This window comes from Magnolia sinica, chromosome 8, assembly GCF_029962835.1.
Source record: "Magnolia sinica isolate HGM2019 chromosome 8, MsV1, whole genome shotgun sequence".
NCBI classification, from domain to species: domain Eukaryota; kingdom Viridiplantae; phylum Streptophyta; class Magnoliopsida; order Magnoliales; family Magnoliaceae; genus Magnolia; species Magnolia sinica.
Genome location: NC_080580.1, coordinates 44,172,957 through 44,198,326, shown reverse-complemented (window position 1 = coordinate 44,198,326; position 25,370 = coordinate 44,172,957). Strand labels below are relative to the sequence as shown.

At 38.6% G+C, this 25,370-nt stretch overlaps 1 protein-coding gene across 1 annotated transcript in view; it reads right to left on the bottom strand.

Annotated features, from left to right (window-relative positions):
• Nucleotides 1–1,051: 1,051 nt before the first annotated feature.
• Nucleotides 1,052–25,370, bottom strand: part of LOC131253277 (serine carboxypeptidase-like 27) — a 52,649-nt gene continuing 28,330 nt past the window's right edge. The window contains exons 8-9 of the mRNA XM_058254229.1: nucleotides 1,508–1,613; nucleotides 1,052–1,403 (exon numbers count right to left, since the gene is read on the bottom strand). Coding sequence (XP_058110212.1) covers nucleotides 1,260–1,403; nucleotides 1,508–1,613 — 250 coding nt within the window. The 3' untranslated portion in view covers nucleotides 1,052–1,259. The remainder of the gene's footprint in view (nucleotides 1,404–1,507; nucleotides 1,614–25,370) is intronic.

The following is a 25,370-nucleotide window of genomic DNA, read 5'->3' as shown; positions in this document are numbered from 1 at the left end:
GTGCCGCATTTCGTGAACCGTTCTGATTTTGGCCTGTTCATATCAAAAAGTGATATATATATATATATATATATATATATATATAGAGAGAGAGAGAGAGAGAGAGGAATGCGCACCTGCACACACGTGCCATGGGCCCAAAATCCAAACGGTCCATGTGATGCGGTACCCCATAAAATCATTGGGGGCCAATTTTCACCTTGATCCAAAACTCTAGTGGGTCATGACAAAGAGATGCAAATCAAGGGAGGAAATTGTTTTCTTTTTCCATGGCCCACTAAAGTTTTAGATCAGGATAAAAGTTGGGCCCTAATTTCATGGGGTGCTGCATCACGTGAACCATTCAGATTTTTAGCTCAGATCAAGTGTGATGAGTTCTCAAAAAGTTCTCACTAGAACTCCTGGGGGACTGGTGGGATATATATGGTACCGTGAGGTTGACCTTGTGGGAACTTCCCACGAGGTTGAGCTATGTGAGCTCCACTGTGATCTGTGTCAAACATCTACCCCATCAGTCAGATGCACCATTCCATGGTGGGCCACGGGCTTAAAAATCAGGTCAATCCATGGGTGAGCCACACTACAATAGTAGGGGTTACCCTCCCATTAAAACATTAATAATCATTTACTGGGTCTACCGAGATGTAGTTCACAAATCCAGCCCATCCATTGTGTTTGTCCCACTTGGATAAGGGGTCAGGCCAAGTTTCAGCTGCATCCAAAATTCAGGTGGGCCCCACCAAGTGCTTTTATATATATTAGGCATGTCTTTACATAGTTTTAGATGGTATGGCCCACCTGAGTTCCATAGATGGCTGATTTTTTGGATATCTCATAACCTAATGGGACCCATCAAATGCACGGTGTTGATGTTCGACATACATCACAGTGGGGCCCACACAGCTTGACCTCATGCGAGGTTCCCATGAGGGTCAACCTCATAGTACCATTTCCCATATATATATATATATATATATATATATATATATATATATAAAATTAAAAAAATCAAGTTTCATTGCTTATAATGCCATATTTAGAGAACTATCAATGGAAAAAACCATGCTTCCATTAATACAGAATTGATCAGAAAAGAATGGCAGAAAGATTATCAACTATTGGGGAGGAACCTGGAAGACAATCACCAAGTATGAATTCGAGCTTACACACTATGGACATTGTCCTTTATTCTTTCCTTCCATCCCTCTTTTTGTAGTTTTACTTATTCTTCTGAATCGGCTGAATAGCTATCCGAAGGCTCAGCTTCTGGGCATCGGCTTATTCTGTAAGAAAGATCTAAATAGTATAAAAGCTTGTCGAGGGCGATGAAGCGGAACCTCATGCCCTGCACCTCTCACAGTTACAAAGGTCAGACCTTGGTATACTTGGCTCCACCCACCAACCTGGCATAAGGAGTGTGAAATCAAACAAAAGAGTTCATGATGAGATGTCAAGATTATCATATATGTAGAAATGGCCTTCCCAAACAACTGTTTCTTAGACTAACCTTTCCATTGTCATACCAGGGATACCACTTGATAAGGGTTGGCAGCTTGAGAGCATCAATAGAGTATCTGGTTGCAGTCACTGGCACAACAGAATCTGTGTCCCCACTGGACAAGAGTTTGAATTTAGAAGGCAATCAAATAGGCAGCATGAGATGCTCATGAAAGCGCAAGACAGTAAAGTTCAACAAGCTTCCAGTCATGTATCCACATAACATCATCCTAAAACTCTACATTTCTACGTAGTCAGGTAAAAACATACCATTGCCAGCAACTACCTTAACCTTTGTCTCCCGTTGGTGAATTCTCTCTTCTTCTTCTACTTTTAATGCAGGATCTGGTTATTTTGCAATGGGAAAATTATAGTTGCCCATATGTATTTATCTTATTTGTTTACTATTTTACATCAAATATCTCTTTTTGAAAACACTTGCATTTGTACACTTGTTACATGAAGCCATCTTTCTGAGAACTACTTATTTAATACAACTAGAACTACTTATTCATTTAATACAACTTAAGAGGAATACTATTCCCATCTCCAAGCACAAAATGTGTGTGCTCACACGTGCTCAAGGTGCATATGTGTGGAATTTGGGACTCAAAGACATATGCGAGCTCCTACTCTCCCATGTATGACAATTTGTAATGTGTATGGATGATTGAGTCTGCTCGTCATGCCAGTCCCCACTATGTATGTTTAGTTGCTAGTAGATCATCGGTCACTCTCAGCAAGTTTGCTGCACGTGTATGCTAAATACAGATGCTAGACAGTTTTGTTGGTTGTTTGTTTTCAACTATTCATGCATTTCATGGATGTACAGTATTTGCATGTTTGATGAAGAGTAGGATGAGGATGGCTGCTCCCATGAAGAGCAAATGTTCTTCACAAAGGGAATGACGCCCTAATCAGTAACAAATCAGTAAGTATTAATTTGGTGCCACTCCACCATACACGTGATTGTATTGGTGATAAACCCATGCCATCCATGGTATGGACCAATCATAAAAAGCTTGTAGCCTTGTACAAAAGCAAATGTCCTAGCTGCCTACAAGCGTGCAGTGAAAAATGATCCACCGGCCCATGTTCAAGGGGAAAATCCTACCAAACACAGATTTTCAGAAGTTTGCTTTATCTATGGTGGGCCATGCTTCCTAGGGCTTCAGGTAGAAAGTCAAGATTCATTGATCATGCAACTACCAATGAAGCTTGAAAAATCTTTAAAAAGATGGAACTGCAATGCATTGAGGTAAATAAGTAGAAGGGTGTTTTTGACAATAAAATTGGATCTATTTGTTAGTGCACTGATTTGTGCACCTTGTTTGTCAATCACGTGAGTCATTGTGTTAGGGAGTCAGTTGAGCCCGTGGAAGCTGAAGACCAAAAACACAAGTGGACATGATCATCAAGGAGCAAAGAATAGGTATATGAGGCGCTTTGGTGACTCTAACCCTTGACCCAAAACAACCATTGAACTTATAAATGATCCTTGCCTTAATAGGAAAACCTTGTGTAATCATCCCTTAGCCATAGGAGCCTTATTAAAATATGATAAGATAGGATATAGAGGTCGCGAGCCATTGGAAATCAAACTGCCCAAACTAGCAGTCTTAGTGGTGTGCTCGATCGATCGAGTCAATCAACTGAACATGGCCAAGAACGTCCAGCTAGAAACATGCCAAAATATGATTTAGTTTGGACGCTCAAGACACGAGCTCGATGGATCGAACATGGCCAAAACAGTCTAGCGAGTTCACTGGACCTTTTTCGGCCTTAACTCGATTGATCAAAGGCCAGACTCGATGGATTGAGCCTAGCCGTTAGAGATCCGTTGGAGCCTTTTGTTATATATATTGCATTCGGATTATTTTGCAAATTATGGATTTTGCCATTTTAGAGACCTTAGTGCATTTCAAGCTCTACCAAACCTCATAAACTCTATCCCAATGAGATTCGCGTTTCTTCTTAGTGATTATTCACTCTAATGAGCTTTCCATGCTCCTCTATAAGAAAATCATGATCTCAAGCCTTTTCTAGAGTTTAGACACCGATTTTATTGGCAAATATTATTGTCTATTAACCTCTAGAGTTTCTATCAAAGAGAATCCCCTAGGAATTTAACTTTCCATTAGTTGTAGGAGATTCTACCCAACTCCCATCACCTTAGTCATCTCAATGGAGCATTGCATGCAAAGTGTTTAATCTTAGAGTTAAAGCCTTGGTAAAGCATCAGCATTAACGATTAGGGGAGCAAAAGGGGAGTTGATTGAAGTATGGGAGAGCATCGATAAGCAACCCAAGAAGGCGCTACAAAAGGGGCTCAATCCGACAAGTAAGTTGTCATATTATAAGAGTCCACACACTTCTTCCTTGTATAGGATTGAGTGTAGAGTTTGTAACCTAAACTCGTGTAGGTTCTTGTGCAAGACCGTATCGCCACCGACACGGGTGAGTACGTGTGTAAGTCCTTGCGTAGACCAACATGAGTGTACACATGGGTAAGTCCTTGAGTAGGCCACTGACATGGGTGTGTATGTGGTAAGTCCTTGCGTAGGCCACTGACACGGGTGAGTATGTGGGTAAGTCCTTGTGAAGGTCTCTGGTGGGAGTGTACGCTTGTAAAGGTTAAAGGTATTTAAAACCTCCGATGGTGAAATCTGGTACACTCATGGGTTGAGTGTGTCCGTCGAGAATGGGATAGGGAAACCAAACCACTATACATGCTTGTGTTTGGGATTGTCTTTTAAGCACTTATTTAATTATGCTTATATGATTGATTAGTTAATTTTATGTATACATGATTAGATGAATACTAGGAGTTGATAGTTAACTCATCCCACACACACATGTACACTATCTTGTTTATAAACTAGATGCTTCACTGAAATATGATTTTTAATCTATGTGATTAGACCCAATATTGGCTTGGAAGCCTTAGGACCTGTTTGATTTTCCATGATACATGTAAATCATGGTAAATAAGTAATTATTACTTTTTCACCTTGTTTGAAAATATGAGAGTAATTCCACCTCAAAAATTGAAACAAAAGTGTTGACTTAAATATGTGGACCCCACTATAATGTATATGATATATCCACACTATCCATCCATTTTATTAGAACATTCTGGAGCATGAACCAAAAAATGAGGCAGATCCAACACTCAAATGGCCCAAACAAAAGGAAACAGTGACCTTAATTCGTCCACCATTGAAAGTTATTTTCTTCACTAGGCCCACATTGAGGTTTTTTCCATCATCTAACCCGTTCATAGGGTCACACAGGCATGGATAAGGGGAAAACACAAATATCAGCTTGATCCAAAACTTTTAAGGGCCCCAAGAAGTTTTAAATGGTAGGCGTTCGATTCTCGTTGTTCCTGTGGTGTGGTCCACTTGACCTTTGGATCTGCCTCATTTTTTGCTCATGCCATAAATTCAGCTGGCATAACAAATGAGCGGTGTGGATAAGTAACATATATCACTATGGGCCCCACATTGATGTTGTAAATTTCTCGATTTAAGTGTTGAAAAAGTAAGTTGTCACATCTGCATTGGGAAAGATGTGGTAATTACCTGGGTAAATAATTATTACCCATTTACATGGTAATTACATTTGATATGAAAATCAAACAGGCCCTTAGTGTTAAATTTTTTTTACTTAGTTTAAATTGGCATATTAGTTTAAATAAGCAATTATGTGTTTAATGGGCAAAAATGTTATTGTCCGCCCCCCACATTAAAAATAAAAATAAAGGATATAGCCTTCATTCTATGTCTATGCCAAGCTTCTGCGCATAGTCGTGGTATCCTACACCAAGTGCAAATTCACTATTGACCATGGAGGAGGCTATAAAGTCATTTTAGACTAAATTGAGGCCTATTTTGGGGGAATCGTAACTAAAGATTTGGGCGGGATTGGACCAATTGAAGCAGAATGGACCATTATGAGAAAAATCAAAGAAAAGGGTAAACCAACTTCTTTCTTTTTTTCTTTTTCTTTTTTTTTTTCTTTTTTTTTTTTTTTGAGTCATGTTCCAATGCTCTCAAATCACTATAATTTATAGTGCTCCTAATCAATGTTGTCATCATCATTAACATATTGTAACTTGTACTCTGCTCTGAATCGTATCATATAATAATAATAAATTGTAAGATTTTTTCAAATTTTCATGAAAATATCATAAAATTTTTAAAAAAATGTAAGCAAATAAAAAAATTTATAAAAACATATCAATCATCCATTTTCTCATGAATATGCACACAAAAAATAACCATGACATTAATCATGTGATCAACTGTGTACAGTGTATAAATGTATCATTGTGTTGTGTCATGTCATAATCAAGTTTAAAAAATAACCCTTTCCATAACCTCAACCCTTTGCCCATCCTATGTAAATGTCTTTTTTTAATATGGGATTTTAAAAAATAACATATTCCCATTTATAGGTATAATGTATTCACTCATTTCTATAAAGAAAAAAAAAAAAAAAACCAAAAGGTCCAAATAAATCTATTCTTGGCAGCCCTTGCTCTGTCCATCTTAGTCGGCCACAGCCATCATCCTCATCATCAATGACATCAACATTAGCAACATCATTTTCATCTTCAAAATTTAATGTTGAAATAAATTCATCTTCTCCCGCTTTAGCTTTTCCCTTTGCTTTACTTTTAATTGCAAGTTTTCTAGGACCTACCAAATAGTTTATGAATTATGCTTATTATTTTAGCATAACTAAATGAAACTATTACTTGTAAGACTACAAGAGTATAAGACTATACGACAAGTCTACAACATGCAATCATACCACATTGCGCCCATCTGGTCATCAGGTAGAGTTGTCTACACCTTGATTATCCTCTAATGCCTCGACAAAGCATTCACCCATGCCAATCCAGTCGTTATCTGTAAAAAGGGCTGGGGCCTCATTGGTAATCCCCTCATCATCAGATTCCATATCCGATAAGTAATAGGGTCAAGCCCTTGGCCTCTCTCTTTACATGATGGACTTCAAATTGAAGATTGTATTTTACAAAAAACGAGAACATTCGATCTCTATTACTCGAGTCTATTTCTGCTTTTAGAATGCATCTGCAATGAATGTATAATTCCATAACTGTAGTATGTTAGTATACAATTATTAGTTAATAATTAAGTATATAAACTATAAAAGTAATAAACAAATCAATTAACAATAAAATTCATAAGATGAGTACTGAATTTAATAATTATTCAGCAGCTCAAAAGTGCTCCAGTTGCGCTAACAACTAGTAACATGTAGTCTCAAAGTACAAATAGCCAGCTTTCGTAATTGTGGACACTCATCTCCATAACTCTCTCACCATAAACCTATGAATCAATCATATAATATAAAGATTAAATTATTAAATAATAAATTAAAGATTAAATTATTAAAAAATAAACTAACCTAAAAACTATAACATGCATTTTTTATTTAACTACTTAAAGAAGTAAAATAGGCAAAATAATTAAAAAGTTACTTGGTTGCTTTGTCATTCTTGTTAATTTTACAATTTCTCTTCCAAACAAATCATAAGCCCTTTTGAACTTCTCCATCTGTTCATTAATGATGACCCTTTGCCTTGAATCCAAGATTGTTCTTTCAAATACAGTCATATAAGCCAGTTTTGGTCTCTAAATCCGCATGGAACTTCCCATCATATTGAAATCACGGATTTAAAAAGTAAGTTGCCGCATTTAAGGGCTTATGCATCTAAAGATTCCACCACTCATCTATGATTTCCCATATCACAGAATACCGTTTCTTTACTTCTCCCAATTTTTTTTGGTATCAACTCTTTTGCCTAATCCATTACTTCGTAAATATATCCCATGGCCAACCTCTTATCTAAATCAACTAACTGTGGAACCTTAATCAATGGGAGAGTAGTCTTCAAACAAAAATTGATAGATGACCAAAAGTCTACATCGGCTAATACTATATCATGTACTTTCTTTCCCTTTGCGATCTTTGAAAATTTGCTTCCTTCCAATTCCTTTAAGGTAAACATCAACCTCAAACCAATCATGTTCTCATGTATGCCCTTTAGTGTCAAGTAATATGTAGCAAATCATGTTACGGCATGCCTTGTCAACTTGCCTTCGTGTGCTTTCCCATCAAGTTCAAGACCCAACAATGCTTGTAAATGTAGACTGTCATAGCCCTTGCCTTCGCCATGGTCCCAACATAAACTTACAATTTTTCAATGTCTGCAAATATAAGGTTTATACAGTGGACGGCACATGAGACCAAAATAACTTTTTTCTCTTCTCCATTAAAAAATGACTGGCTTTAAGATAAGTAGATGCACTCTTCATAACGACTTGCACGACATTTTCTTCACTCACCTCATCAATATCAGACTCAAAGAAAGCTCTCACAAATTATCCATCTTCTTTGAATTATCTGTTGTATCAACGGATTTCAAAAAAACCTAAACCACTTAGACTATAAACCAAAAAGTTTGTAATTAGACTGATTTACTCCATTCAACATGATCATCCATCTAGTTTTGGCTCATTCCTTGTAAACTTGAATTGACTTCTTCCATAGACTCAACCTCCAACTTTAAATTTTTATTCTTTTATGATATGTCAAAAGCTTCAACCCTGGCCCAATGCGACAATTACTTCATAGCTTCGAAGAAGGGGCTCTTCACAAGATTAAAGGGCAGTGCATTCACGTACAAGAAGCAAGTAATAGCAAGGCATACATTATCTCTCTCCTTTCTTCCAAATTTTGTTTAGAGTAGCTTGCTGCTTTTCATTTGCCCCACTCTTCTTCCAACAAATTCATCCATCGATGTTTGGATTTTTCCTCCACACCATGAATTATTGGAACTCTTCCAATATTGTACATTACTTGTTGCTCCTCACTTGAATTATTGTCCAACAACTTCTTAAATTTATCCACGACATCATTGCCCACTTGGGAACACGTTGCTACATTTTTCTTTGTCCGGGCAATGTGATGTTTCACTCGAAATACACCTCCCCAATAATTCTTCTTCCAAAATTTACATTTGAGGTGAAGGTTATTGTTTTCATCCACCTTCGAGCAATAGTCTCATGTAGTGTTGTTTTCCTTGGACTTCGACTTCTTTCCCATCTTCAATGCGAATCAATACCAACTCTACCTATTATGAGAAAACAACTATTTAGCCTAAAATAAATACATAAATCATTAAGAAAATGAAAAGAAACTTTAAATAAATGAAAAACAAAAGAAAAAGACAAACATTGCATATTTTACCCTAAAAAGGGAAGAAAGGAAAAAAGAAAAGATTACAGAAGTATTTCATGTTTATTTGTACCTATTTTGATGTAGAATCCCAATGCAAAAAGTGGCGTTTGATTATGTTGACTGACGAAAAAGATATGTGATGATCTTTCTCCAAGTTTTTTAAGCCCTAAAATCTCCAAAAGTCCTCTCTCTCTCTCTCTCTCTCTCTCTCTCTCTCTAAAGAACAAAAAGAATGGTTTTTCTAATGTGGATGGACCATAGAAATGTTTTAAAAACAAAAGCCCTAAAAAAAGTGGAAAAACTGAAAAAATGAAAGGATTTTTCACAATTTTTTTGGTGAATAACACGGGAAATCAAATCATACAATTCACGATATGATCGTACGATTCAGTTGTGAATCATACAATTCGACCTATTATGCGATTCATGCGTACGATCTAAATCGTACGAGAATGATAACACTACTAGTTACATCAGTTTACTCAAACAGTCCAATCAGTTGATCTGAACTTTTAAGTCCATAACAAATTTCACAAGCTCCTGGCTCTCACACAAAAATCATACTTAACTGTATGATCCAATCCATCTATGATTTGGCCTCATTTCCTGTGGCCATCATTTTTTTCTCTTCTTTTTTCCTCCTTTATTTTTTTTTAAAGAAGAAAAAAAAAAAAAAGAAAAAAGGCATGGATGGGATAGCTACAATGCCCTAACAAAGTCATAAGCAATCCACGACATTCTCTATCAAATAGATGGGTCAAATTGTTGATTGGACCCTATTTTTATGTAAACGGTCTTGATTGTCCTTTTTTTCCTTTTGAGAGGTAGATCTTGATTGTCTATATTAAAGACTGATCCAATGGTTAATATTTGTCAAATCAATGTGATGTTTGCATGATAGACCATGAAATGTTCGTTGGATCTAATGAATAGTTTAGATCAATGAATTAGGTTAAATGTCCAAATGCAAGTAGGAGAACTATAACTTACGAGGGAGGTTTGGTAAAGAAGATAAGGAAAATTCGTGAATAGCTTTAGTGGTTGGCATCTGGTCTCTGTGGTTTCTGGAATCTAAGTGGTTGGGCAGTGGATGTATTCAAGAGGGCTAAAATGCATATAAATGAGGTACGGTTGTATCTTTATCTTTGTCTCCCTTTTTTTTTTTCCTTTTTTATGTTCGTGTTATGTATTCTTTGAGGTTGTTGGCCTTTTTATAATAAAATTGTTGCTTTCAAAACACTCTCTCCAAGAGGATGGCTTGGTTGGTAAGGTTTTAGTTTAGATTCTATTCATGTACTTCATTTCATACTTCTTTTTATTACTATGCATGTGTTTTCTTTAGTAATTGATAGAACTGAACCATTGAGTCTTAATTTCCAAAGATTGTGAGCAAAATGATAACCCATTCGAATATCAATGACGACCCACGCAACAATGACAAGTTTCTAGTTTAGATTTCATTCATGTTCTTCATTTCATTTCATACTTCTTTTTATTTCTATGCAGGTTTTCCTTCGAGTGGTTGATAGAACTGACCCAATGAGTCTTAATTTCCAAAGATTGTGAGCGAAATGATAACCCCTTGGAACGTAAATAGCGATCAACGCAACAGATGTTGAAGCACACTTCATTTAGGGGTTAAGCTCATTCATGATTGTGCCCTTAGTGTGATTTCATATTCTCTACATTTTCTTCACATTTTCCATGCATGTTACATTTAGCGAATTTCATCATACTTCATTATTTCATTCATATTCATTGGTATCGTATCGGCCGATACGGCCATATTGTATACGTATTGGCACGGCATGATATGCGATACGTAGTCATATTAGCTTGATATGAAAAAACTGACTTGTATAGTATCGGTACTGATATAGGACCGATACAATCGATACAGGCGGACATGCCCATAAAAGCCGAATTTTGATTTTATTTTTTTTTCAATACTACACTCACGTCTCCTTCTTTTCTTTTTTAATTTAAACCATGGAAGAAGATTAAAAACTCATTTTAAGGTAGATCTAGACCTATTTTGGGATCAAAACAAATTTGAATGGGATTCGAAAAATCGAAGAAAAGTAGACCATTATGGGAAAAATCGAAAAGACGAGTAAACCTTCACTTTCTTTTTTGTATTTTGTATTCAATGTAATGGGCCCTAGTTCACCAAATCATGCTTGATTTGTGTTCAATTAGGGCTCATTTAGTTGATCTTCAACAAGTCAAACCGACAGACAACATTCTCATCAAAGAATGGTCCAATACACCATCATATGCATGTCCAAAATACCAAAAAATAAAATGAAAAATGATTCTTGAATATCTTATTATTCTCTTTTTTTCCCCTGATATTTTCCTTAATTCTTTGGCTTAAAAAAATTCGACCGATACAGGCCAATATTGTCTGATACTATATCGATACACAATGCCCATATCATATCATTTTTTGGCCGAGCCAATATGCCCCCCGATACCAATATTCAAAACCACGTTCATATTTCATCATTTCATTCCTTAAATCATTCACTCATATCCATCTACATCCATGCTTCCATTAAAAATAGCCTTGTTGTTTTGCTCTTGATTATATCAAGGGAGTTAGAAGTGGGTACTAGGCCAAACAGGTTAACCCACTTCAAAACGAACATATTTGATAATCCCTCATACCATTCCCATTAATTTCATTTCGCCTTTTCATCCTTGTAGTCATTTCCCTTTCTAGGTTCATTTCATCATCATAGAAGTTCTTTCTTTACTTCAAAATCAATCTAAAGAAGTTTCCATCACTTACATTTTCCTAAGGTCAATTCAATCAAAGTTATTCTACTTCAATTATTTCACTACAATCCAATTAGTTTATTTCAATCAAGTTATTTTTATTCAATCAAGCAATTCCAATATTTCATTTCAACCAAGTCATTTCTCTTCATTCGAGTTATTTTATTAGAAGCAAGTTAACTCAAGCAAGATTATTTCAAGAAAAAGAATTCAATCATTATTTTATCTGAATATTTTTTCTCATTTATCCAACAATTGCCTTTACCTCCAATTCAAAGCAATTTATTTTCCACTCTAAATTTTAGATCTTAACTCCTATCATCTTGGTAGTAGTTTCAAATCATTGCATTCATTAGCATCTCCTAAATGACATCATTTCATCGAACATTTCATGCATTTTGCATCATCCTTTTCATCATTCACTTCTGTTTCTTATTCGCACTACATCCCATCAAACCAAGCTGCTACACATCATCAACCTTGATGTATTAATGTGACCTAGAAACATACCTACAGGCGACAAAAAAGATACAGACATACCCAGCCCATTTGCCAAGTTACCAAATGGTGGTGATCACATTGAGTTGAGAGCAATATTGGTTTGATTGGTTATCTTGACTTATTATTTTTATATTTAGTGGCTTTTGGACTGACCCAAGAAATCAAATCCTACACAATTTATTAACATCTTGCAATTTACGATATGAATCTTATGATTCAAATCAAATCTTACAAGAAACAAATTGAATCTTATGTTTTGAGTCACATTCTCAAAAAAATGAAATTGTATCTTGCAGTGATTTCAATCCTACAATTATGTGGCAGAAGGGTGTTGTGGTATTTTTGCCCAGAACCAGGTGGCATGTTTCCTCCAATAGGGCAGATGAGACGGGGAGAGTCTCAGATGCATTAAAGGTTATGCAGGCGTATGGTGATAGCGATGGACAGGAGTTGAATTTGGAGTGGGACACATGTTCATCTCAGTACGGTGATTTTAATGTGGTGGAGGGAGACCACATTTCCAATTATGAGAAAGGGTAGTGTGCTGAAGAAGCAATATGCGAGAGGTTTTTTCCCCTCTCCAAGTGACACATGGAATGGGAATTTGTGAGAGGGTGATATCCCTTTCGTTGCAACGGAGGTAAGGGCTGAGGATCCTTTCTGTTGGTTCATCTTAAGAATGATCGGGTGGTTGAGATTCAAAGGGTCGTAGATGGGCTCCATTTAAAGGCAGAAGTGGATGGCGTGGAGGGATCGACTCATGTGGAGAGAGTGGATGTGGGGAGTTTTATGATGAGGGTGCAGCATGTGGGGAGGTGAGGTTTGTTTGCTCTTGGGCCTTGCCTTGACTGTAATGCCCCGAATTTTCCATAATAGCTTAAGTTTATCATATTGTCTGTTATGTTTATTTTCCCTTAATTAACGTGAATTTTAACTTATTCAGTGAATAAATCTTTACCTGTGATGATTTAGATATGGGTTTTTTTGTAAGAATTGCTTAGAATTATGCCTAGAAGCCCGTAGAAGTATTTAGATTTCATAAATTTATTAGATCAGCAATTTGTACATGAACGCCCTTTTACAACCCATTATTTGAGATCATATGGTAGTGTTGTACATCGAGCCAAGTCGAGTCGTGGTGGACCAAGCTTAGCTTGACTCGTCCGTGCTCTCCTCGAGCTCGAGCTCGCCCTCAGCTTAACATTGGAGCTTTGGCTTCTTTACCAAACCTTTCGAGGCGAGCTAGTGGATCAAGTCGAGGTGAGCTTACCTCGAGTCGAGTCAAGCTTGCTCCTACCTCAATTTATTATATTATTTTCTACAAAATACAAATTAAAAGTCAACAACATTAAGTCCAAAATGTCACACATGCCACAACATCAAGACAAAAAAAAAGGTCTCACATATACTATCTAGATACCACAACATCAAGTCCAAAAAGTGAAAATATATTACAAAATATAAAAGCTTAAACAAAACTTTAAAAGTATACATTCCTTCATGCAGTTTTAGATGCATTCTCGTCTTAACTTTCATTCTCGTCATCATCCTCCTCAACAACGAAATTGCTACGCCCCAAACTGGACGCAACCAATCTTGTGTACATATCAGTGCTTCAACTGTTTTCGAGACGAGTGAACTTCAATATGATGGAGACATCACGCGCACGCATGCCGCCCCTTACGCACGTACGGAAGGAGGAGGGCCCCACCATCGATTTGGCTCGATGACGACGTCCAGGGAGGGCCTCTTAGTTAGAAGACGAAGTCTGATTCAAAAGAGTGGGCCCAATAGTCACAAAAAAAAAACTATCATGGGATCTCATGATCGTGGCCCACTAGTCGAATTAAGTTCGTACCTTAGGTTTTGCTTATTTATATTATTTAGAATATCATAAATGCTTCAGATTTCTTTAATTGGTTTTATTTTAGTTTACTTCATCGCTAAGTAATAGGTTGCACACATGGCGCGAGTTTTGGGGTATAGGGTTTTCCTATAAATAGGCACCCCTTGTAGTTCTTTTTTTTCATTGAAGTTGAATAAAAATTCCGGCGTGTTTTTCTGCTCTCTAAGTTTCTGAGTTGTGGAAAAATTCAAGTGGGTGCAAAGCCCTCCCTTTTCGAAGGGCTAACTACCGTGGTGTGAAGCCACGTTTATCCCAATCCGCCCCTCCACTTTATTTCATCCATCTCACGACCATCCTCACTTCAAATCCACTTATTTTGCAGCTATTCTTCTCTCTTCAGCCAGTTTCCAGAATCTGGCCCTGCAGGAGGGCTGAAACTTAAATGGAGCATTGCGCCTCAACCGCACATCGGATTGTGACGAAATTTGAAGGGTTTGGTCCGTTTTGAGATTCGGGCCCCCGCCACACATGCGGCCGGCCTCCTGCGCACGTGCGCCCAACCTGGGCCGGCTGTCTGCAAGCGGGAGCTGTTCCAGGTTCAGGTTTTCTTCATATTTTCCCTTTTCTTACCTATTTTCATAACCCTAATCCTAGATTGCATTATCCCTAATTTATTTGCCCCCTTTTTTCGCCTTAGGTTTCCTTAAATTGAAATTAGGGAATCTCTTGGATTAGGGGCTGATTGCTATGCATGTGTGGATTATTACTATTTCCCTTTGAGCATCGTTTGGTCCTTAATTTTACTGATCCAGTCCTAGCCTGTGTAGGCCTGGACCCATGCAGATTCCCCTTGAATGTTATGAGCTTTTTGTGGGATGTGGAATTATTATGTGATTGTTCTAAATTAGTATGATCTAAGCCTAAAATCTTGCATATCATATTTAAATTTCATGTCCTGCATCAAATTTGGTATTAGAGCTTAGGGTTCTTATAGGGGAATACATTACATGTTAGGGTTAGTTTGTTTGAGTCCTTCATGCATCCAGTTCATCACATATAGCTATTAAAAGACCGTAGTCCCTGATATTAGTTGCTGAAATTTCTGTTAGTAGGGAGTTAGCAATTCACATTGTTGTAACTTTCTGTTAGTCCTTTATTTCGACAACTATATTGCTGGATTTTAGTAACACTGCGTAATTTCCCTCATATAGAGTCTCATAGGATCATTTAGTCCCATTTAGTTGCATATAGTCGTCATAGAAAGTCCTTAGAGAGAGTTAACAGTCGTACGCCCCCACGTACGAGTCGTGGTTGGTTTGCACCCTACACTAAACATGGAACGATTGCAAAAGTCACTAAATAAACTGTCCCAGCAGATTGAGTCTTTGGGTAAGCGCTTGGATATGGCCCAATGCTTTGAACAACTTGATGTGCGCATTACCCAACTAAAGGCCTCCGCCAGGACAAACCCCACCATTGAGGTAGATGTTCAATCTCAGGCAGGTGGCCAGGAGGATAAACCAATGAATGGAGTTGGTCAAGGAATCAGTTATGTGCGTGCACCCGTGCACCCACCCCATGAAGGACATCAAGACCACTATTTTGAGGGGTACAACATGTGCGGCCTTGTGGCTGGAGAGAGTGCACCAGAGGCTAGTGTAGAGTTACCCACTGAGGCCATTCCGGTAGTGGATGAGTTTCATGATGTCCTCCTGATGATCTACCGGATGAGTCTCCTCCTAGGAGGGATATAGAGCACACCAGAACATGGGACACCGTAATACCTACAGTCGAGTTTGCGTTTAATAGTTCTGTCAATAGGTCCACAGGTCTCAGTCCTTATGAAGTCGTTACTGGTTATAAACCTGAGAAACCTATTGATCTTGTCCCTATTTCACCGTCTCATAGGCCGTCAGAGCCTGCAGAGTCTTTTGTGCATCACATTCATTCATGGCATCAAGAAATCAGGCAGAAGATCACTACTAGTAATGACCAGTACAAATTTTCTGTCGACCAGCATAAATGTTTCAAGGAATTCAATATAAGGGACCTTATGATGGTCCGCATCAGGCCCGAACAGTATCCTCCGGGGGCCGTTCGTAAGTTACACACGCGTAGCGTTGAACCCTTCAAAATTATAAAACGAAACAGTCTCAATGCGTATGTGGCAAATCTTCCACCCTCCATGAGAATTAGTTTCACATTCAATGTGGACGATTTAGTGTCATTTCAAGGGGCCATTGATGCATTGTCTAGCCTTTCGCCTAACCATCCTGATTCCCCAAACCTTTCCCTTGATCCATGGCCCCCTCCTGACCCATCTTCCCAGCCTCTACCTCCCATACCTACCCTTCCCGACCTATTTTTCCAACCTCTACGTCCTATACCTACCCGTCCCGGCCCATTTTCCCAGCCTCTACCTCCCATACCTACTCTTCCCGACCTTTCTTCCCAGCCTCTACCTCTCATACCTAGCCTTCACACACCCAGAGAGGAAATAGAAGATATCCTGGACCATCAGATAGTTTCAACGTCGGACAGCGGATTTCAGAAGTACCTGGTTAAATGGAAGTCACACCCAGCTTCAAACAGCACGTGGCTCACTAAGGATGAGCTTTAGAGACTTGATCCCAACATCCTAGAGCGGTTCAGGAGTTTTATTTCGCCAGTGGCAAAATCTTCGCAGCCGAGGAGAATTGATAAGGACATCACACGCACGCGCGCGCACGCCGCCCCCTACGCACGTACAGGAGGAGATGGAGGGCCTCACCGTCGATCTGGCTCGATGACGACATCCAAGGAGGGCCTCCTAGTTAGAAGACAAAGTTTGATTTAAAAGAGTGGGCCCAATAGTCACCAAAAAACCCATCATGGGATCTCATGATTGTGCCCCACTAGTCAGATTAAGTTCATACTTTAGGTTTTGCTTATTTATATTATTTAGAACATCATGAACGCTTTAGATTTTTTTGATTGGTTTTTATTTCAGTTTACTTCATCGCCAAGTAATAGGTTGCGCACATGGTGCGAGTTTTGGGGTATAGGGTTTTCCTATAAATAAGCACCCTTTGTAGTTCTTTTTTTCATTGAAGTTGAATAAAAATTCCAGCATGTTTTTCTGCTCTCTAAGTTTCTAAGTTGTGGAAAAATTCAAGTAGGTGCGAAGCCCTCCATTTTCAAAGGACTTAATTCAAGTGAGTACGAAGCCATCTCTTTTCGAAGGACTAATTACCGTGTTGTGAAGCCACGTTTATCCTAATCTGCCCCTCCATCTTATTTCATCCATCCCACGATCATCCTCGCTTCAAATCCGCTTGTTTTGCAGCTATTCATATCTCTTCAGTCAGTTTCCAAAATCTAGCCCTGTAGGAGGGCTGAAACTTCGACGGAGCACCGCGCCTCAACCACACATTGGATTGTGACGAAATTTAGAGGGTTTGGAGACCTCCCCTGGCTGACCAAGGCCAAGGAGTCCGTTTTGGGATTTGGGCCCCCGCCACACGTGCGGCCGACCTCCTGCGCACGTGCACCTGACCCGGGCCCGCTGTCCGCACGCCGGAGCTATTCCAGGTTCAAGTTTTCTTCCTATTTTCCCTTTTTCTTACCTATTTTCATAACCCTGGTCCTAGATTACATTATCCCTAATTTATTTACCCCCTTTTTTTGCCCTAGGGTTCCTTGAATTGAAATTAGGGAATCCCTTGGATTAAGGGCTGATTGCTATACATGTGTGGATGATTACTATTTCCCTTTGAGCATCGTTTGGTCCTTAATTTTACTGATCCAGTCCTAGCCTGCGTAGGCCTAGACCCGTGCAGATTCCCCTTTACTCGAATGTTTGAGCTTTTTGTGGGATGTGGAATTATTATGTGATTGTTCTGAATTAGTATGATCTAAGCCTGAAATCTTGCATATCATATTTAAATTTCATGTCCTGCATCACGATACTTGCTCACAACCCTGCTCCCCGTGCTAAAAGTTGTTTCTAATGCCACGGTCGAAATTGGATTGACAAAAGTTTCGTGCCATTACCAAAAGTCTAAGGTATTCACGAGCTCTTGACTTCCCACAACTACAAAATATCAAAATCATCTTCTCGTAACTTTATCACCAGCTCCTTTAAATACTTCTCCACTTCTGATTCAGTTTTATGCGTCTCTATTTCTTCTTCGTCTAAAAAAGACGTAGTCATGAAGTCGCTTTCCTCTAATAACAGTACTAAACATATATTGAGGAGTAACTATTGTACTTGATGTTACGGCAAAAGTACCAACACATGAAGTGAACAACTCTTCAACTGCAGCATGAATAATGGCGGGTCTCCACTGAAACTCTTTTAGAACTGGAATAAAGCGATTTGAAAATGTACTTAACCATTGTCATCTTGTAGCGTGGATCCATAACAACTGTAATGGCCATTAACAAATAGTAATCAGCGCAATACTTATCGAATTTCATTTGCATTCCCAGAGCCACCACTTGTAAAAAATTTGGACCCTCATCAGCACACTTTTTTAAAGCATGCATAATTAAAATAATTTCTAGAAGAAACTGATTTGCCGTAGGGTACTTATTCCCAGAAAAAACTTTGTACGATCATAAAAAACTTTGAGAAATTGATGAACATATTCAGCTTTCATCCAGTCTTCATCACTAGGCACGTATGTATACGTTTTATCACACGCTACAAGTTCATGGAATACAACTTTAAATTCATAAATCAGTATACATTACTCTTATTGCTGAAGTGGCCACACATGGGTTGGTCACTTATGCCACTCCCATATGTGAGGTGTATTGCCAAGAGAGCTCACTTCTTAGGGCAAATCTCTCTGAGAGAGAATATTCTCGCATCCATCTCTCCTAATAAGGAGATCAACGTCTGGAAATTTCCTCATTAATTTGTGGAGGTCAATTAGAAAGTGCAAATCCACAGCCATGTTCCAATGGAGAAGGATGCCCACGAAGACCTCGAAGACAACAATTTGCTACTGGCAAGAGTTCTGGAAAAGGATTGGTCAGATGCACTTGAGGTTTCTCCCATCCAAGATTCATGAGAGAACTGTGAAGCAGATGCTCTTGTCGAGGTTCGGATTTAGAGAGCCAAGGCAAAGGTTAAAGTGGGTGTTGGAGAGAGTCATATTTCAGTTGCACAAGGTATGAAATGGGCCAAGGATACACTAGGAAAAATGGAAAGAATGATAAATGTCATGTTTGGGGATTGCGAAGAAGATTATGTGGCGTTGTTTCAAACCATTCGAGAAAGGGGAATTCAGAAGGAGGAGACAATATTAGAATGCCAGTTATTATCTCCTAGGGGGCTAAGGGAATTGAAAGGACTTAAAAAGTTCGGTGAACTATGGAAGTGCTTCCTCTTCTAAGGGAGGGGAGAAGGGGAGAAGAGGAGAAGGGAAGAAGGGATAACAGGGTGTCCAACTGAAGATTATGTCCATGAACATTGGGGGAATGGGTTATCCCCGTAAGAGAGTCCAAATCAGGGATTTTTGTAAAGGTTTAAGGTTCAATTGGTGGCTATTCAAGAGACGAAGTTGGCTTGAAGGGGCAGAGTATGGTGCATGAGTTATGGAGTGGTAACTCAAAATGTTTGGCAGTAGAAGATGTTGTGGAATCAACATGGGGCATCCTATTTATCTGAAACTCATTTATGCGACTAAAAGAAGATTTATGGGTAGGGGAATTCTCTTTCAATTTACTACTCTTTGACTTGGTTCATGGTTTCAAATGGGGTTTTTCTGCTATTTATGGGCCAAATTTCCTGAAGCGGAGATTTCACCCGTGGTTGAAGTTGGATTGAGTTGGAGCTAGAGTGGTCATCCTTGGTGTAGGATGGGACTTTAATGTGGCTAGATTTTCATATGAAAAATCATCTAGGGGGAAAATATCAAGTGTGGCAAAGTTCTCATATTGGGTTAGAGGAACAATATGATGATCTCCCAATGGGAGGTGTCAAATTCACATGGTCCCATGGGCAAGCTAATCCTATTCGGTCTAAATTAGACCGCTTTTTAGTTTCGGAAAGTTGGATCGATAACTTTCCTTCGTGCAGTCAACACAGCCTTCCTAAGCCCATATCAAATCATTGTCCAATTTTTCTTGAAGTGGAAATGGAAAGTTGTGGCCGAGGTCATTCAGATTTGAGTTAGCATGGCTTAAGGTGGAAGGTTTTTCTGATTTGGTTACGGGGTGGCAGGTTTCTTTTCAAGTCTAAGGCAAGCCGGGTTTTATTCTTTTCTAGAAGTTGAGGCTTTGGAGGGGGAAAATCTCAAGGTGGAAGGAGGAATTTTTGCGCGGCCGTGAAAAGGAGATGGATTCTATTTTGTTAGAAATCCAAGCTCTCGATTTGAAGCAGAAAGGGGTTGTTCTTTCAGAAGCAAAGAAGAGGGATCGAAGGGATGTTCTGAGGGGAGATTATTATAGGCGTCTAAAGAGGAGGAAGTGAAATGGAAGCAAAGATCGCGGGCAACATGGTTGGAGGGGGACAAAAAAATAAAAATAAAAATAAATCCATGCGTAACCAATGACAATGCTAGAGCAAATAAAATAGAAAGTGTGGTGGTGAAAGCAGTTAAATATGATCGCGAAAGAAAAGTGTGTGATGCGCTAGTGGGCTACTACAAGAAGTTGCTTTCTAATCCTCCAATCATTAGGCCAAAGTTAGACAATTTGGGCTTTGATATGCTTTCGGCTGAAGAAGCAGATTCTTTGGAAAAGCCTACTTCAGAGGAGGTTTGGAATGCAATTCAGGATTTGGGTAAAGATAAAGCTCCAGGCCCTAATGGTTTTCCCTTAGCCTTTTTTAAGATATTTTGGAATTAGTTCCAATGGGAAGCATGCTTCGGAGTTGGGTGCCTATTTCATAGCCTTAATTATGAAAAAGGGAGCAGACTGCACTCAAGATTTTTAACCTATCAACTTGATAGGGGGCTCCTTATAAAATCTTGGCAAAGGTTCTAGCTTCAAGATCTGGGACTATTTTGGGTCATGTTAATTCCTATGTGCAAGCGCCTTTTGTGGAAGGCAGACAAATTTTCGAAAGTGCGCTCATCGCTCATGAAGTTATTAATTCGACCCATCGCTCAAGCAGAAGTGGTGTGGTGTGCAAGTTGGATTTAGAAAAATCTTATGATCATGTAGAGTAGTCGTTCCTTGATTACATGCTATCTTAGACTCGGTGTGGCATTAAATGGAGAATGTGGATGTATGAATGCGTTAGTTCAGACAAATTTTCGGTCATAGTGAATAGGTTGCCTAAAGGATTCTTTTAAGTCCTCAAAAGGTCTTAGGCAAAGGATCGTCTTTTCACTTTTCTTTTTGTGGTGGTGGCGAAAGCTTTAGTCGCTTGTAATCCAAAGGGGATTTTTAAGGTTTCTTTAGAGGTCTCAAGGTGGATGGAGGGAGTTCAGAAGTCTCACATCTCCAGATCACAAATGATTACGACATTTTTTTGTGAGGCTAAAGTTGATCAGGTAGAAAATCTTCGAAAAGCCATTTTCTGTTTTGAAGCAGTTTTCGGTTTGTACCTGAATTCAAAGTCTAAATTTTTGGGTATAGGTATCCCCAAAGAAGAAATTGAGATGCTTGCAGGCACATTCGGTTTTAGGTCAGGGGCGCTCCCCTTGACATATTTGGCCCTTCCTCGGTGCATCGGTTAGGTCGTGAAGCTTTCGATTTGCGCGGAAGATTTTGGTTTGGAAGAGTAAATTCCTATCTTTGGGGGGGCAGATTGCATTTTCTGGTGCCCAAAGAGTGTTCTCAAACAAGTTGGAGAAGCTTAAAAGAGATTTTCTTCAATAAGGAGCGGAGAAAAGAAAAATCAATCACATGAAGTGGGAGTAGAAATCGATTATAGAAGAAATTTTAAAAAGTGTAAGAAAGAAAGGAGAGAAAGAGAGAGAGAGAGAGAGAGAGAGAGAGAGACTACGGCAACAACTTGTGTTGTATTTTTTTTGTTAGTCAAAATGACTAACACACACACACATTAACTTTGCAAGGGATAGAGATATAGTGCTCCACAGGAGTACACGGAATACACACAGACAACAAAATTACATGTATTTCCACTCCCCCTCAAATTGGAGCAGGGATATCGATCATGCCCAGCTTGGAATACATACAAAGAAGATGGTGATGATAAGCATGGACCATTGCTCCCCCTCAAACAAAACATGGCAAGATACAAGATCTTCAATTGGTGATTGTCTATAGACTGTACATTGAACTTTCTATGTTTGTTGAATCTTCTCTTCAAGTAGGAGGCCACAACCAAACTTGACAACCATCGAATCACCAACACATCATCCACATGCAAAATTCTCTCACAAACATGTACAACTTACACAATAAACGAGAAAACTACACTCACAGCACTTGAGATAATACACACACAATAGCATGTGAAGACGTGTGCAACACGTGCAATTCAATGTGAGTGAATTACACTCACAACTAACAACAATGGCCTAATAAAGGAACAAATGATGAACTAAAAAGGAAAGATCCACAACATACTTCTAAGCACAAAACAAAAACATCAACTTGGCAATCACCATCAACATGATTCAACGTTGCATTTCACGGCCCTATAACATCAGAACAAGAAGGAATAACGAAATTCCAGCAAAAAAAAAAAAAAAAACAAGGGCCGACGACACCCACTTCATATGAAACACGTCATAGCACATCCAAAATTTGACGAAACTTCGTGATCCTTGTTTCTGGTGATTGCACATGATAAACCACAACTGCTCCATGTAGAAAATCTGCCCAAAAACCTTCTGAAAAACAACACAGGAAGAAAACCGAAATCTATACTTTTTCTGATTTTGATTTATTCACAAAAAACTTCTCTAAAAAATGCAAAAAGGTCACAGTTATTCCTCTAAAATCAAGATCTACCATATCTCATATTTTCCTAATCCAAAAAGACTACCTGGCCACACGCTAATGACTTCACCTGTACGTACAAATGATGTCGGCAATGGGCCCCACTACCGTAATCAAGTCCCAAATCATAGACTTTGATACCAAGAAGAAATCAATTATAGAATAAATCTGCAGGAGTGTAGGAGAGAAAGGAGAGAGAGAGACTAGGGCAACAACTTGTGTTGTGTTTTGTTGTTAGTCAAAATGACTAACTCACACACATGTACATTAACTTTGCAAGAAAGATAAAATGCTCCATAGGAGTACACGACATACAACAACACGCAAACAAAGTTACATGTATTTCCACAGTGGAAGGAGATTTATAGGCCGAAAGAAGTTAGTGGTCTTGGTTTAAAAGCTTAGACTCTATGAATTTGGCCCTTTTGGGAAAATGGATTTGGAGATTTGTTTTTCAATAAGGGTAGCTTTTGGAGGGAGGTGATTGATAGGAAATATGGGGTGGAAAAGGGGGGTGGTCCAAGAGCTCTTCATTGTATAGGTCAACGGGGGTGTGGAAAGCTATTATGAAGTTGAAAAGTGCTATTAGTGAGGGAGTTTGTTTTGGGGTGGGGAATGGTGCGAGCATTCAGTTCTAGTTCCAATGGGAAGTTTGCTTCAGAGTTAGGTGTCTCTTTCATAGTCTTATTTCCGAAAAAGATAGCCGGTTGCATTTAAGATTTTCAGGCTATCAACTTAATAGGGGCCCGTATAAAATCTTGGCAAAGGTTCTAGCTTCAAGATCCAGGACAATTTTGGGTTGTGTTATTTCCTATATGCATGGGGCTTTTTTGGAAGGCAGACAAATTTTCAGAAGTGCGCTCATCGCCCATGAAGTTATTAATTCAACCCATCACTTGGGCAAAAGTGGTGTGGTGTGCAAGTTGGATTTAAAAAAGTCTAATGGTCATGTAGACTGGTTGTTCCATGATTATATGTTTTCTCAAACTGGGTGTGGTCAAGGTATCCCGTATCGGTATCGGTTGGCGTAACGTTGCCCTCCAAAACCGATACGGATACGGGGGCGTAACAGCGATACGGGGGCGTAACGGCCCGTAACGGCGCAAATTTTTTCTTTTGCCAAAAAAATATGAAAAAATATAGATTAAATCCGGAATATTCTAAGCATTCCAAATATGCATTCATTTATAAATTGGAACATGTTTATGGTGGTGTAACGGTCCACTCTTTGGTGAGAAGTTATATCGGACTGTCTGATTAATTTTTGAACCAGGCAACCTGAATTTGACTACAAAATTTATATATTTAATTTTCTAAATATCTAATTTATATACTTAACAATTTAATATCTTTCTCCCAATAGTTCTTTAAAAAAATGAAATTAAATTCAGGTAGATCGCGTTGCCAATTTGGGGCTGACTTGGAGGACCAATTCATGCCCCAAATCAGCCTCAAATTCATGCAATTTATTGGCATTAACCCACTTGTGAATTGGTGGACATTTATTGGATAGTGAATCATGAAAAAAAAAAAAATCAAAAGGCCCTATTTTAAAAAATAAGCGTCCACAAATTAACAATTAAAACTATTCAAACAATTTGATTTTGGCATTTTGAGTTAGCAATTACAGTCCATAATTTAATTGGTAAATTTTAAGTTAATACATGTCTAGTGTACAATTTTTTAAGGGCCCAAATTAGGTAGGACTCGGATTGTGAAGTGTAGCACACGAGTGTCAAAGTTTTTTGGACCCCACTCGTGATGAATGTGTTATATCCACACCGTCCATCCATTTTGCCAAATAATTTTAGGGCATGAGCCCAAAAATGAGGCAAATCCAAAGCTCAGGTGGACCGTACCATAAGAAACAACAATAATTAAACGACTATCATTAAAAATTTATTGGGGCTACAAAAGTTTTAGATCAAGCTGACATGTGTGTTTTCCCTTCATCCACGTCAGTGTGACCCTATTAACAGGTTAGATGGAAAATAAATATTATAGTGGACCCTGGGAAATTTTTAACAGTGAGCATTCTATAACCACTATTTCCTATGCTATGGTCCAACTGAGATTTGGATCTTGCTAATTTTTTGAATCATAACCTAAAATAATGTGGCAAAATGGATGGACGGCATGGATAAAATATATACATTATGGTGGGGCCCATGTGGCACGTGTACAATTTAATAAAATGTGCAGCGCGCTGCGTAACTCGCACACAGTCCATTCAATTCACGCAAGCAGGTCTTATGGGTCTGATCATGACGTATGTGTTATATCTAAACCGTCCATTCATTTGATGAGCTCGTCTTAAGGCTTGACACGAAAAATAATATAGATCTAATTATCAAGTGGACCACACTGCAAAAAGCAGTGGGGGATTGAACGTCTACCATTGAAACCCTTTTTGGGATCACAGAACTTCTGGATCAATGATCAATATGAAATTTTTTTTTCCTCTTCATTCAGGTCCTTTTGACCTTATGAACAGATTGGATGGAAAATAAATGTTATGGTGGCCATACGAATTATTTAACGGTGAAAATCATCATCTCCGCTACTA